General features: G+C 39.7%; 1 protein-coding gene across 3 annotated transcripts in view; it reads left to right on the plus strand.

The window, feature by feature from the left end:
* DENND2B (DENN domain containing 2B) overlaps positions 1-14906 on the plus strand; it is an 804449-nt gene that overhangs the window by 349736 nt on the left and 439807 nt on the right. For all 3 annotated transcript variants that reach the window (XM_053720608.1, XM_053720607.1, XM_053720609.1), the window contains one exon: positions 4142-4246. In XM_053720608.1, the coding sequence (XP_053576583.1) occupies positions 4167-4246 (80 nt within the window). In that variant the 5' untranslated portion in view covers positions 4142-4166. The remainder of the gene's footprint in view (positions 1-4141; positions 4247-14906) is intronic.

Here is a 14906-nt window from a genome sequence, read left to right on the forward strand (position 1 = left end):
TTGTGAATACTATAAGCTGAACTCGAGTTCAAGCTTAAAGAGACCCCTTTAAGAAACCCTTTTATAAAAAGGAATGTATCCTCCCTTTTAGTTACAAAAAGAAAGAAAAATCAGCTGTCTCAGTATATTGAACTCAGTGAAAGTCGTGTGTGAGCTATTGCAGGACTACAGTATTAAATGGAAAAGTAAAATATTCTGTTTTGTTAAAGTTTTTATTTTTAAACACATTTTCATTCTTTTATGGTGTGTAGTTCCTTTGAAATGGTTAAACCTATTCTAGAATGCCTCCTGCTGTAGATGAGTTTTACAGACAGTGATTGGAGCATACACGTGTATGCAGGGGGCTGTGGTTTAAAGGGACAGTATACACTCATTTTCATATAACTGCATGTAATAGACACTACTATAAATAATAAGATGCACAGATACTGATATAAAAATCCAGTATAAAATGGTTTAAAAACTTACTTAGAAGCTGTCAGTTTAGCTCTGTTGAAAAGGTAGCTGGAAAGCCCACTGCAAGTGGCAAATAAGACACTTCCCCCCTCCCCCTTCTTTTGTATATGAAAAGACCCTTTAAACAAACAGGAGCAAGCTGGAGAAGGTATCTGACAGGTATTCTCATAAAACTATGGGGCTTGGTTAGGAGTCTGAAAATCAGAGCAATGTTATTTAAAAATAAGCAAAACTATACATTTATTTAAAAAAAAAAACTTTATGGGCTTTATAAATAGATCATCTACAAAACATTTATGCAAAGAAAAAATGAGTGTATAATGTCCCTTTAACACATCGTAAAAGAAAGGAATTTGTTTAAAGGGACAGAAAGGTAAAAATTTAAATCTGCATGGTGGCATTTCAATGTGAAGTAGAAACATTTTGCAATATACTTCCATTAGCAAAAATGCTGCTAGTAAAAGTTAGTTTTTCTGCAGCATATGCACATATCTTTTGTACCAGTATTTAAACACTGCACCTTTACCACAGTTAGCTTGGCTTGTATGGCACAAATTACATCTTCACAGAAGCAATGCACCTAGGGATGCCACCTCAGCCATGTTTTCTGAACACTTATGAGTTACACATGCTGCAGGGTGTGCAGGAAGGAATGTGTATTGTGATCCTGGACAGCACTATTCATGTTCCTCCCGGCACACCCTGCAGCATGTGTAACTCATAAGTGTCCAGGCAACCCGTAAATGCACAGCATCTTGAATACTGGTGCACGGCCCTCACAGCATATGTGCGTATGCCGCAGGAAAAACAGTAATAGCTTTTACTAGAAGCATTCTTGCTAATGGACATATATTGCAAAAATACTTCTATTTCACCTATGCACGTTTCAATTGTGACCATCCTATCCCTATAATGCATTTTATTTGTACACTAGAATTCCTCTTTAAGGATCTATGGACCCTGGTTGCTGTGTAGCACTCATTCTGCATTACACAATTACTAATGTTTCATTAATAATTCAGTTCTCTTTATAGTTTTGTTTTATTTTATTTAGCAAAACAGAAAGAGGGTCCAAAAATTGGTTTCCAATCAGGGGAGACTATTGCCATGTCAGAGATGTGATATGCACGTGTAATACCAGCGATTATGTGTTTGTTATGCAACTGCTCCAGTTCTGGTCGTAATTAAATGGACAGTGAAGTAAAAATTTAACCTTTATGTTTAAGATAGAGCACAGGATTTTAACTTCAATTATCTAATTTGTTTTTTTCTCTTGGTATCCTTTGTTTAAAAGCATACCTATGTATTCTGAGGAGCAAATGCACTACTAGAGCTAGTTGCTGATTGGTGGCTGCACATTTAGCCAGCAATCAGCAAGTGCTACCCAGGTGCTAAACCAAAAATGTGCCAGCTCCTAAGCTTACATTCCTCCTTCTTTCAAATAAAGATACAAAGAGAACGAAGAAAAATTGCTAATAGGAGTAAATTAGAAAATTGCTTAAAATTTCTGCTTTGTCTGAATTATGAAAGAAAAAAAAATGGGTTTCAAATCCCTTTAAGAAACCAAATTAATACAATTCTGATTTACTTCTGTTATAAAATGTACCGGTTACAGTTGGTATCCTTTGTTGATAAAGAGTTTCTTTACTTGACAGCGTAGTAAGGCATGCTCAGGACAGTGCCGTTTTAAATTGTTACAAATATTCTTGCAAAAACTTCTGTCTTATAGTGCTCAGGACACATGCGCGCTCCTGAGCCTACTTTACAAGCTCTTTCAACAAATGATACGAGATAAACAAGTACATTTGGTAGCAGAAGTTAATCGGACTGTTCTGTTTAATTATTGGCTCTCTAAATCATGAACGTTTCATTCTGGCCTCTTTGTCACCTTAAACATACCTCTGGTTCCATATGATCAGTCTTGCATTCATATTCAAGTGATCTGAAGAGTAGAAAAAATGACTTTTAATGCATAAATATACAGAATTTGAAAAATAATAATAACATGTTTATCCCAGGGGTAGATTATGAAGCTATTGGGAGCCTAGCTCTTTGTCTCCAAAATGTATAGCCCCAGTATATGCAATTTAAATACATTTCTGATGTAACATAAAATTAAAGGGATAGAAAGATCAAAATGTTAATGTACATGGATGCCTTTAAATTGTAAATAGAATCATTTTTGCAATATACTTCTATTAGCCAAAATTCTTCTAGTAAACATTACTGTTTTTTCCAGTAACATATGCACATATGCTGTGAGTGCCCTGTGCACAATCATTTCAACACCACACCTTCTCAGAGAGTCAGCAGTGGCTTGTATGTCATAAATTATAGGGACATAATACTCACATGCTAAATCACGTTAAAGTGATGCAGCATAACTGTAAAAATCTGACCATAAAATATCACCTGAACATCTCGATGAAAAAAGGAAGATATTTTACCTCAACATTTCTTCAGCTCATGAAAGTAAGTGCTGTGTGAGCAGTTATCCTTCAGCTGCTGTCAGCTACATGTTAAAAAAATAACTACAGCCAATCAGCTTCATCAGTGCTGATTTCATAGCACACTTCCTTAAATTGAGAAGGGATGCACGCTCCCTTGTAAGTCCCAGGACTAGCATCCTGATTTGTTGCTTAATGTCATATTACAATGGGATGTGGCTACTGATAAAATTTTGATTTAAAATATCTTCCTTTTTTACATAGATATGTTCATGTTATATGTTATATTTTGCATCACTTTAAAGGGCTTCAGTATCTGAGTATCATGTCTTTTTAAGTTTTCATTGACACAAAACATACCATTATCAGCTCTTAAAGTAGGCATGGGGGCCGAATTATCAAGCTCTGAATGGAGATTAATGCCCCTGTTTCTTAAGACCGCTGCTCCATAACATGTCCGCCTGCTCTGAGGCTGCGGACATCAATCCGCCCAATCCTATACGATCGGGCTGATTGACACCCCCTACTAGCGGCTGATTGGCTGCAAATCTGCAGGGGGCGGCATTGCACAAGCAGTTCACAAGAACTGCTTGTGCAAGCTGTCTGCATTCATCAATGTCTATCGGACATGGTCCACTGAGCGGATCATGTCGGACAGACCGATGATAAATTGGCCTCATGGTGTTTAAATTCCGATGCTCTAGTCACACATAGCATATGTGCGTATGTAGCAATAACTTTTATAAGAAGCACTTTTGCTAAAGGAAAAATGCTTCTATTAAAATCTGAAATACATGCATTCATATTTAAACCTTCTATCCATTAAACTTACAGAACCTACAGTAGTTTGTAAAGATCTTAAGCAGTGAATATGATGCAATTCAGCAATTCACAGGGTGCCAGATGTTTAGTGCAGAATTCCGTCCACACCACTACTGGCACTGCTGGCAGAATATTTTACAAGTTAAAAGAAGATTAAAGGACATCTTTCCATTGCTCTGTAAAAAGCTCTTTTGGAAACAGGGTCATTCAAGTTTAGAATCCCCATCCCATTTAGATTTGATGAGATGCGGAAGGAGAGAAATTCTGAATAATCAGTAGCCTACATCAGCCTCAATAAAAAGTGAGAACAGTCAGACTATAGGAGGGACGGTACTGCTCCTGGACACACAAATTAACCGTGTTACATTCACCATTATATCTAGTATGATTGAAATATCCTTCTGATTTGGTTTCAGGTACTTCAGTTCACAGCAGGCAGAAATGACAATGACAGCCAACAAAAATGCGACCATCACTCAAAGAACAGGCGGGAGTAAAATACTGCGAGGCACTCTGGGACGGTAAGAGGAGATTACTTGCTTTATAGTTTGTACAATTTTCTGCTTTAGTAAGTGGTTTTTTTCTCACCCTCCAGTAAACAATGATGTCTATAAAATGATAATAAGCATAATAATGATGTGCAGCTTTATTCTCTAAGGTGAATATATATATTATAAAGTATAACAATATCACATGAGCACATAGAGCATAATGATTGGTGCAGGAAATAGATGAGATTGTACAATCTAAAGAATGTAAAACTTATTACGATCTATTGGATGCTATAAGACAAGAGACCTGTGAATATCAACTAACTAATATAATAATGTGACAAGGAAGTTAAAATTAAGCTTTCAGATATAGGGCTAGATTACAAGTGGAGCACTAATTTTCCACCCGCCCGCAAACGGGCAAATTTGGCTGATAATTAACCAGCCATTAAAAGTGTCTGGTTATTGCTACCGCAAGCTCAAAATAGAGGGCATTATAGGTTTTATTAAAAAAAAATGTAACTTTTTTTTTATTACTACAAAACAACTGCACTAGGCAGTATTTTGGGGCTAAAATTAGCAGGTGTGGGGTGTTAGAAAAACAAAGGCACTGAAAAGTGCATTTACATAGAGGTCTATGGGGACTGTGTGTTCCCTGTAAATATATATGTATATGCTTATTTACATATATATTTGTGTGTTAATATGTGTATATATATATATATTTATATATTTATATTCGCTGCCATTGCTGCGCTACTTACCCCCTTCGCTGCACTTAGGTTCTGATGCCGTCTCTAAATGGTGGCTGCACATCTTTGCCTCTTTTTATTGGCTCAGCTGTTTCAGCTAGCTCCCAATAGTGCACTTTATATATTGGCTGTTAGTGCATCGCATTGTTCTGGTCACATCACAGAAGTAAAATCATTTATTTGTTTAATAAAAAGCTCAAATACAGCTCAAGTCACACAAGTTGCACTTTTAAACTATGAAACTTCTGCAGAACATATATGTGATCACCAGAACTGCTCACGCGTGTTATTTGTACATGTAAATAAGAGTAGTTAAGTGAAAAAGCCTGCAGGCAAACCCAGTGGGTAAATAAATGAAATGGGGGTTCTGTACTCACCCCAATAAAATCAAATAAAAATGAAAACAGCCGCACTAATGGGCAGTCAATATCAATAGCCAATTCAGTTAATTAGTTGCCATGTGTCACTTTTGCTTTAAGCATTTTTTGTTCCTGTTTATGTCTATGAAGTTCCTAAAAATGCTACTTTGAAAAGTCCCCAAAATGCTATTCTAGGGGTGATTTGTCGCTACTTAGAGTAACCTGGCCTCTTGCCCTCCTAGCTTTGCCCACTGACCACACCAGCTCCTAGAATTGTATTGCTGCTCCTGAACTTAGTGAGTTTACCCTCCAACAAAGGATAGCAAGAGAACAAAGCAAATTTGATAACACAGCAATATTGCTCTGTCTGAATTATAAAAGTTTAATTTTGACTTTACTGTCTCTGTTAATTTGTGGTAGTTAAAGAGTTAATTTTGCTATCTGCAGAAACCATTAGGGCACTGCCAGTCAAGCTCTTTAACTTTCCAGTCAACACTTTCCACTTGAGGTTTAATGTTTATTTTCCCCCATCAACACTGTACTTAAAAAAAAGGCCTATTAAGCATTTAGTGGCCAGAATATGTTTAAAACAGACCCAAACAATTTCCCCATTCCTTCTCCTAGCAGCAATATCACATATCACATGCTATTCTCAGTGGGAAAGTTTTGTATTCCAGGTCACATTTTTATTTTTTTCAGTAAAAAAAAACACAAAAATCTTGGTGGTATTTTCAAATGAAGCACTAAAGCGTAACGAAAACCTATATTCATTAATAATCTGATTTATTTCCTCTTTAGAAAGAGACCTTTCATGTCCAAAAGCCAGCTAGTCAGGAGACAGGATGTATAGCTCCTATTTATAGCCGATTACTTACAAAATGTAAACGTTTTAAATATCTGGTAGCTTATAGCTGTAAAACAAGGGTGGGAGAGACCAGTGGCTGTGCATTTGCTGGTAGAAGATGTATTATTTAGCACTTTCTGATGGAATGCTCCATTAACCATAAACATAGCCTCTAGACTAGAGTCAGAATCTTTACTGCCCAGAAAGCGATCACAAAATTATTTTTTATAAAGACACAGTAAACATTTCTTTTTTAATTTGCAATATATTCATAACATTGCAGTATATAGTGCATATATAAGAAAATATCAGTAACAAACGTAGGGTTGTCACCTTTAGCTCAGGCCAAACCTGAACACTCTTGCGCCGTGCACAGCGAAACATTTTGTCAAGAGTACACACGGGGCTAGATTTATCAAGGACAAGGAGAATTCTCCATTATATTCTCTTCAGAGTTCTCTGCGGCGGAGGCGCACCGGTGTGCACAAATTTATCAAAAAAATGCACATATTAATTTGCACTGTTTGAAAGGCAAGCTGGGGTGAATTATTATGAATTTCTCCAGGAAAAAAAGGAAGTTCTCCCGATTTATCATTTCAAACCTGTGTTTTTTTAGGTAGTATTTTTTGCCCTCTTCAAGTAATCCATTACATTTGTGTTTTACATGGGGCAAATGTGTGCATTAGTTTTCCTTACATTAAACTCCCTCCTTGACCCACTGCAATCTGGATTTCGTTCCCATCACTCCACAGAGACAGCAATTTTTAAGGTTACCAACGACCTACTTACAGCAAAATCCAAAGGCCACTTTTCTCTGCTTATCCTCCTTGATCTGTCCGCAGCCTTTTATACTGTCGACCACCCTCTTTTGCTCCAAGTCCTCCAATCTTTTGGCATTTGCGACACTGCTCTCTCGTGGTTCCCTTCCTATCTATCTAACCGTAGCTTTAGTGTAGCCTTCTCTGGGGCATCCTCTGCCCCGTTACCACTTTCTGTTGGGGAACCTGCAAGGCTCTGTCCTCGGTCCTCTTCACACTCTACATGTCATCATTAGGTTCCTTAATAAAGTCCCTTGGGTTTCAATATAATTTGTATGCCGACAACACCCAAATCTACCTCTCTGCACCAGACCTATCTCCTTCCTTGCAATCCCGTGTTACTAACTCTCTTTCTCATATCTCATCTTGGATGTCCTCTCATTACCTGAAAGGGACAGTCAACACCAGAATTTTTTTAAAAAAAAAGCAAGATATTCCCTTTATTACCCATTCCCCAGTTTTGCATAGCTAACAATGTTATAGACTCAAAGACTAATGATTTCTAATGTTGTTCTCCTCAGTACCTATGGAGAACTATAACGCGCGTATTTGTAGAAGAACTTTGTGTTCTCCAAAGGCAGAAATATTTGATAAATTGGTAACTGGGCGCAATGCTAAGGCCGACTCTTGGAAATGCGACTAAAACTAGCAAATTCTAACACACTCACACACATACTATGACACATACTCTCTCTATCTCACACACTCTCATACACACACTAACACACACTTAAACTTACTTACACACTAACACACACACATACTCTCTCACACACTCTCGCTATCTCACACACTCTCATACACACTTACAAACACTTACAGTCACACAAATATTATGACACTCACACACACACTCTCATACACACATTAACACACACACTAACACACACACTCTCACACACATTCTAACACACTAACACACATACTATCACACACACACTCTATCTCATACATTCTCATGCACACTTAAAGTCACACACACACTAACACGCACTTACATTCTCACACACATACTCTCACACACACTCTCACTATCTCACACCTTATACACACATTAACACACACACTTACACTCTCACAAACATTCTAACACACTCACACAAATACTCTCACACAAACTCTCTATAACTCACACACACACTAACACACACTTACACACACACTAACACACACTTACACTCTTACACACATTCTAACACTCTCACACACATACTCACACACACTCTAACACACATACTCTCACACAAACTCTCTATATCTCACACACATGCTAACTTACACTAACACATACTTACGCTCTCACACACATTCTAACACACTCACACACATACTCTCACACACGCGCCCTCACACACACACACAAATACACTCACTCTTTCACACACTCTCATACACACAAAAAGACGCTGACAAACACTCAGACACACTCCCACCCAAAGACACACACGCAAGAGAGAAATAACTGTAGACATTAGCAGTATGTTACAAATGAACAATGTCACCTTTTTGGCTGTGGCTGGTTCCCACCAAACCTGGGCATTTGCATGCCTGGGCATTACTCAGCTTCAAACCCAGACACACAAATGGAAACCCGAATCGTCCGAGTCATTCCCAGACAGGTGGCAAACCTAACCAAACTTTAAGAACCTGTCATTCAGCAGCCAGTGCCCTATAGCAATAAATTGAGAGCGTTGCTTCTATCTCTCAGTGTTAGGGTGGTAAGCTGTTCTGCCCATTATAAATAAATAAGAGGTTCATACGCAAGATAACCAGTTAGGTTTTCAATTGAACACTGGTGAATGAAAAAGTATATTGGATAATAGAAGTTAAAGGGAAAGTTGTTTAAAATCAGCTGCTCTATCTGATCCCTTTACAGGATTAATTTATAAGGTGCTGGTACAGTTTTGGAGACCTTACCATCAGGCATGTTCCATCTGAATCATGAAAGAAAAAACTTGGGTTTCTGTCCCTTCCAAACTTTCATGTTTCTTTAATAAAATTACACCCCTGAAACCTACCACCCACTGCAGCCCACCTACCGCTGCCTGGTACTACCCTGGGAATTCCAGCTTCACCTGTCCTGGGGGGGTACCTGGTGCTGCACTACGTGGATCAGAACCTGAGGGACATGAGACATCTGTAGATGCCTGGGGTCCTGCCCTGAGGAGGATCAGACTCTTTAGTTAGTTTCCCCTAAACACCTAAAGGGTTAAGCACTTGATGTTACCCCCCGGGAATCTGAATGATTAACAACTCAAAGTTTCCCCCTTTGGTACCTACCTGAAGTTGCCTCCTTGGCACATATGAGGTTATGGAATTGCAGCCCCATCCCCTTGGCACATCAGGGATCAGGAAATATATATTGTTACCCCCATGGCACCCAATGGATTAAGGACCTGAGACTGGGCTCACATGACACGTGTAGGGTTAAGGAATGACCAGGGGTTCTTTAATTTGCTCTCCCTTGCCAGCTGAGAGGTAAATGAGATGAACATGTCCCTTTCTTGGCATATGCAAGATGGAGTACCTGAAATTCTAGACACTGAATGAATTAAGGTCCATAAATTGCCCATCTTTACAACTTATTGACTAGGTATGTGCAACCTGTTTATTGGCACATAAGGAATTATGAACTTAATTTTACCATCTGTTGTCACTTTGGGGATCGGGTGTATGAGTATGCCAATCTAAGGAATTAGCCAGCTACAACTGACCCCTGGCACCTAAGTTGACTTGATGTTCCCCTCGTTTCTTGATACCTAAGTGGTTAATAGGATAGAAAGGTAAAAAATTAAATGGGCATAGGTGCATTTCAATTTGAAATAGAGGCATTTTTGCAATATAATTCCATTAGTGCTTCTAATAAAAGTTAATACTGTTTTTCTGCAGCATACGCATTTATCCTTTGAGGGCCGTGCATCACTATTCAAACACCAACCTACTCAGAGAGTCAGCAGTGGCTTGTATGACACAAATTACGTCTCCAAAAGCAATACACACCACTGCCAGCTGAGAAGGTTGGTGTATGAATACTGATGCACGGCCCTAAAAGGATATGTGCGTATGCTGCAGAAAAACAGCAATAACTTTTATTAGAAGCCTTTTTGCTAATGGAACTATATTGCAAAACTGCTTATATTTCAAATTGAAATGCACCCATGTATTTTTGAATTTTCTGACCCCTGCTTCTCAATTGAAATGACCTGTTATTTGTTAACAGATTGGTAGCTGGAGGGGGTAAAACATTACTGGGGAGGGGGGGGGGGGGTGACACCATGAGATACCGCACCATGTGACACCAACTTTAGTGACACCAACCTTAGTGACACCACTGCTTTGACAGGACATTAAAGGACAGTGCATCATGTAAATGCTTCAGACTTCTGAATTCCACAAAATGATTGCCAGCTACAATGTTCAGATTTTTTTATGAGGGTGATTTATCAAGCTGAGGCGGACAGGGGCGTACATACGTGCCCCTGTCTGACGCAGCTCGCCTCTGGTGGGCTGAATTCCCCTGGCGGAATTCAGCATTGCACACATGCTCTATTTTGTTCTCACGTGCAATCCCGCCCTCTGCCCGCGCACAGCCAATCATGCCCGGGCAGGAGCTGTCAATCTCCCCGGTCGGACTAGACCGCGGAGATTGAATTTCAGCACTTTAGAGGTGGCGAAAGATTAGGTCTGATGACCGCTACTTGTTAAATATGGTGTGCAGGTTCTCTTGTGAGAACCTGCAGCCGTAGTTGGTTGAAAGGCTTGTGAAGCCTTTGATAAATCGACCCCTATGCATACTTAAACATTTTGTATGGGGGATTCAATTTTGAGTTTAAAGACCTTTAAATTCTTGAAAGGTTTCATCTTTGAATGCCTGAACATTTTTCTTAGCAATTGTATCAGCCAGTAAATATCAGGCAAAAATCATTTGTTCTATATTGTACATGATTTAGAAAAGCTAGAATCTAGCATAGTAATCCTCCCCAAAAGCGTCACCCTTTATTTCTTTCTTCATATTTGTTTTTCTTGGGGCTGCTTTTTACCCTTTAGAAGGAGAGGAAGTAATATCAGATGTCACTCCTCTTTAAGCTGAGTTGCATATTTTCCCCATGAACAAATTCATGTTAAAAACATCTGATGACCAGGCAGTTTTCCAGATTACGTTCCATATATTTAATTTCAATTGCATTTTATCCGCATACTGAAAGATATAGAGGAAACAACCAAGCCCGGCATGTGCTCTATATAAAATAGTTTAAGTTCGTCCAGAGGTTCTGTAAACTATGCATTTCGTGACCAGGGACGCCTTGCTGCATAGTAATTAACTCAAGAGGTATGAGAGTATTGATCGTACCCATTCCCAGCGTCTTACAAACACTCAAATTAAATTGCAAACAATATGCACAAATTATTAGATATTTTATTCTTCAATCAATTCTGTAAACTGGACAGATACCAATAAACCAAATGAGATATTTTATTCTGTATTTCTAATGCACAGTGCAAGACTTGGGACAATAACTATAACATTATAACACAGAATAATAGGGAAATTATTATTAGTAATTACGCGTATAAATTATTTCCAAAAAGCCGTGGAAAGGACTTTAAGTTTGTGGTAATGATATTCAGAAACAAAGAAAATATGCAAACAAATGTAAAAGGAACCATCCATACAGATATAAATATATATATATATATATATATGACCTGCTGACTGACAAAGAATGAGAATGTTTAGAATATCTCACCATCTGTTTAAAGGGGGTATTCTGGCAATTCAAATGGTTAGATCACTGCACTGTGTGTTACAAATAGCAAAATGATGTAGTAACAGTGCACTGTGTGTTACTGGCAGCAAAAGGATGTAGTAACAGTGCACTGCGTGTTACTGGCAGCAAAAGGATGTATTAACACTGCACTGTGTGTTACTGATAGCAAAAGGATGTAGTAACAGTGCATTGTGTGTTACTGGCAGCAAATTGATGTAGTAAAACTGCACAGTGTGTTACAGATAACAAAAGGATGTAGTAACAGTGCACTGTGTATTACTGGCAGCAAAAGGATATAGTAACAGTGCACTGTGTGTTACTAGCAGAAAATGGATGTAGTAACAGTACACTGTATGTTACTGGCAGCAAAAGCATGTAGTAACAGTGCACTGTGTGTTACTGGCAGCAAATGGATGTTGTAACAGTGCACAGTGTGTTACAGACAGCAATAGGAGGTAACATCTCTGCTTTATGTTTGTAACTGGCAAACAGTACAGTGAATCACTGCTCTGTTAGTTAGCGATACAGAGGGTGTTAAATCTGTTCTGCGATATTAATAAAGATGATCATGCTGATTTATTTTCACGATTTATCAGTAAAGGGATAGGAATTTGAACAGTAAGTTATTATGACAACAAAATGTATCGTTTTTCCTTAAAACTCAGGATACATTTATACTTTTTTGCCTCTACGGAACACTAGATTGTAAGCTCTTTGGAGCAAGTTCTTCTCTTCCTGTTTCGCTATATATTGCTATATTTGTTTTTACTGTTTCTGTATTGTATTATTACGTACAAGTGTCATATATTGCATGCCCCTTGCTCATGCCTGCAGTACCATGGAATATCACCTTGCTCATGCCCACAGTACAACAGAATATCACTTTGCTCATGCCCGCAGTACAACAGAATATCACCTTGCTCATGCCCACAGTACAACAGAATATCACTTTGCTCATGCCCGCAGTACAACAGAATATCACCTTGCTAATGCTGCAGTACAATGGAATATCACCTTGCTCATGCCCGCAGTACAACAGAATATCACCTTGCTCATGCCCACAGTACAACAGAATATCACCTTGCTCATGCCCGCAGTACAACGGAATATCACCTTGCTCATGCCCGCAGTACAACGGAATATCACCTTGCTCATGGCCACAGTACAACAGAATATCACCTTGCTCATGCCCGCAGTACAACAGAATATCACTTTGCTCATGCCCGCAGTACAACAGAATATCACCTTGCTCATGCCCGCAGTACAACGGAATATCACCTTGCTCATGCCCGCAGTACAACAGAATATCACCTTGCTCATGCCCGCAATACAACGGAATATCATCTTGCTCATGCCCACAGTACAACAGAATATCACCTTGCTCATGCCCGCAGTACAACTGAATATCATCTTGTTCATGCCCACAGTACAATGGAATATCACCTTGCTCATGCCCGCAGTACAACAGAATATCACCTTGCTCATGCCCGCAGTACAACGGAATATCACCTTGCTCATGCCCGCAGTACAACGGAATATCACCTTGCTCATGCCCACAGTACAACAGAATATCACCTTGCTCATGCCCACAGTACAACAGAATATAACCTTGCTCATGCCCGCAGTAGAACGGAATATCATCTTGCTCATGCCCACAGTACAACAGAATATCACCTTGCTCATGCCTGCAGTACAACAGAATATCACCTTGCTCATGCCTGCAGTACAACAGAATATCACCTTGCTCATGCCCGCAGTACAATGGAATATCACCTTGCTCATGCCCGCAGTAGAATGGAATATCACCTTGCTCATGCCCACAGTACAACGGAATATCACCTTGCTCATGCCCGCAGTACAACAGAATATCACCTTGCTCATGCCCGCAGTACAATGGAATATCATCTTGCTCATGCTCACAGTACAACAGAATATCACCTTGCCCATGCCCGCATTACAACAGAATATCACCTTGCTCATGCCCGCAGTACAACGGAATATCACTTTGCTCATGCCCGCAGTAGAACGTAATATCACCTTGCTCATGGCTGCAGTACAACAGAATATCACCTTGCTCATGCCCGCAGTACAACGGAATATCACCTTGCTCATGCCCGCAGTACAACAGAATATCACCTTGCTCATGCCCGCAGTACAACAGAATATCACCTTGCTCATGCCCACAGTACAATGGAATATCATCTTGCTCATGCCCACAGTGCAACAGAATATCACCTTGCTCATGCCCACAGTAGAACACAATATAACCTTGCTCATGCCCGCAGTAGAACGGAATATCATCTTGCTCATGCCCACAGTACAACAGAATATCACCTTGCTCATGCCTGCAGTACAACAGAATATCACCTTGCTCATGCCCGCAGTACAACAGAATATCACCTTGCTCATGCCCGCAGTACAACGGAATATCACCTTGCTCATGCCCGCAGTAGAATGGAATATCACCTTGCTCATGCCCACAGTACAACGGAATATCACCTTGCTCATGCCCGCAGTACAATGGAATATCACCTGGCTCATGCCTGCAGTACAACAGAATATCACCTTGCTCATGCCTGCAGTACAACAGAATATCACCTTGCTCATGCCCGCAGTACAGCAGAATATCACCTTGCTCATGCCCGCAGTACAACAGAATACTACCTTTCTCATGCCTGCAGTACAACATAATATCACCTTGCTCATGCCCGCAGTACAATGGAATATCACCTTCCTCATGCCCGCAGTACAGTGGAATATCACCTTTCTCATGCCCGCAGTACAGTGGAATATCACCTTTCTCATGCCCACAGTACAACAGAATATCACCTTGCTCATGCCCGCAGTACAACAGAATACTAACTTTCTCATGCCCCCAGTACAACGGAATATCACCTTGCTCATGCCCACAGTACAACGGAATATCACCTTGCTCATGCCCACAGTACAAGGGAATATCACCTTGCTCATGCCCCCAGTACAACGGAATATCACCTTGCTCATGCCTGCAATACAATGGAATATCACCGTAGTTACGTTTACCATTGGCGTGTCAAGACCCACTGATAGGGCACTATGGTGGCGCCTTCTTCTTTCTTTTTATCATCTTTCTGCATCTTTTGATCTTGTGAATACCAGCAAGTTTGGG

Source organism: Bombina bombina, chromosome 7 (genome assembly GCF_027579735.1).
Source record: "Bombina bombina isolate aBomBom1 chromosome 7, aBomBom1.pri, whole genome shotgun sequence".
Classification (NCBI taxonomy): Eukaryota; Metazoa; Chordata; class Amphibia; order Anura; family Bombinatoridae; genus Bombina; species Bombina bombina.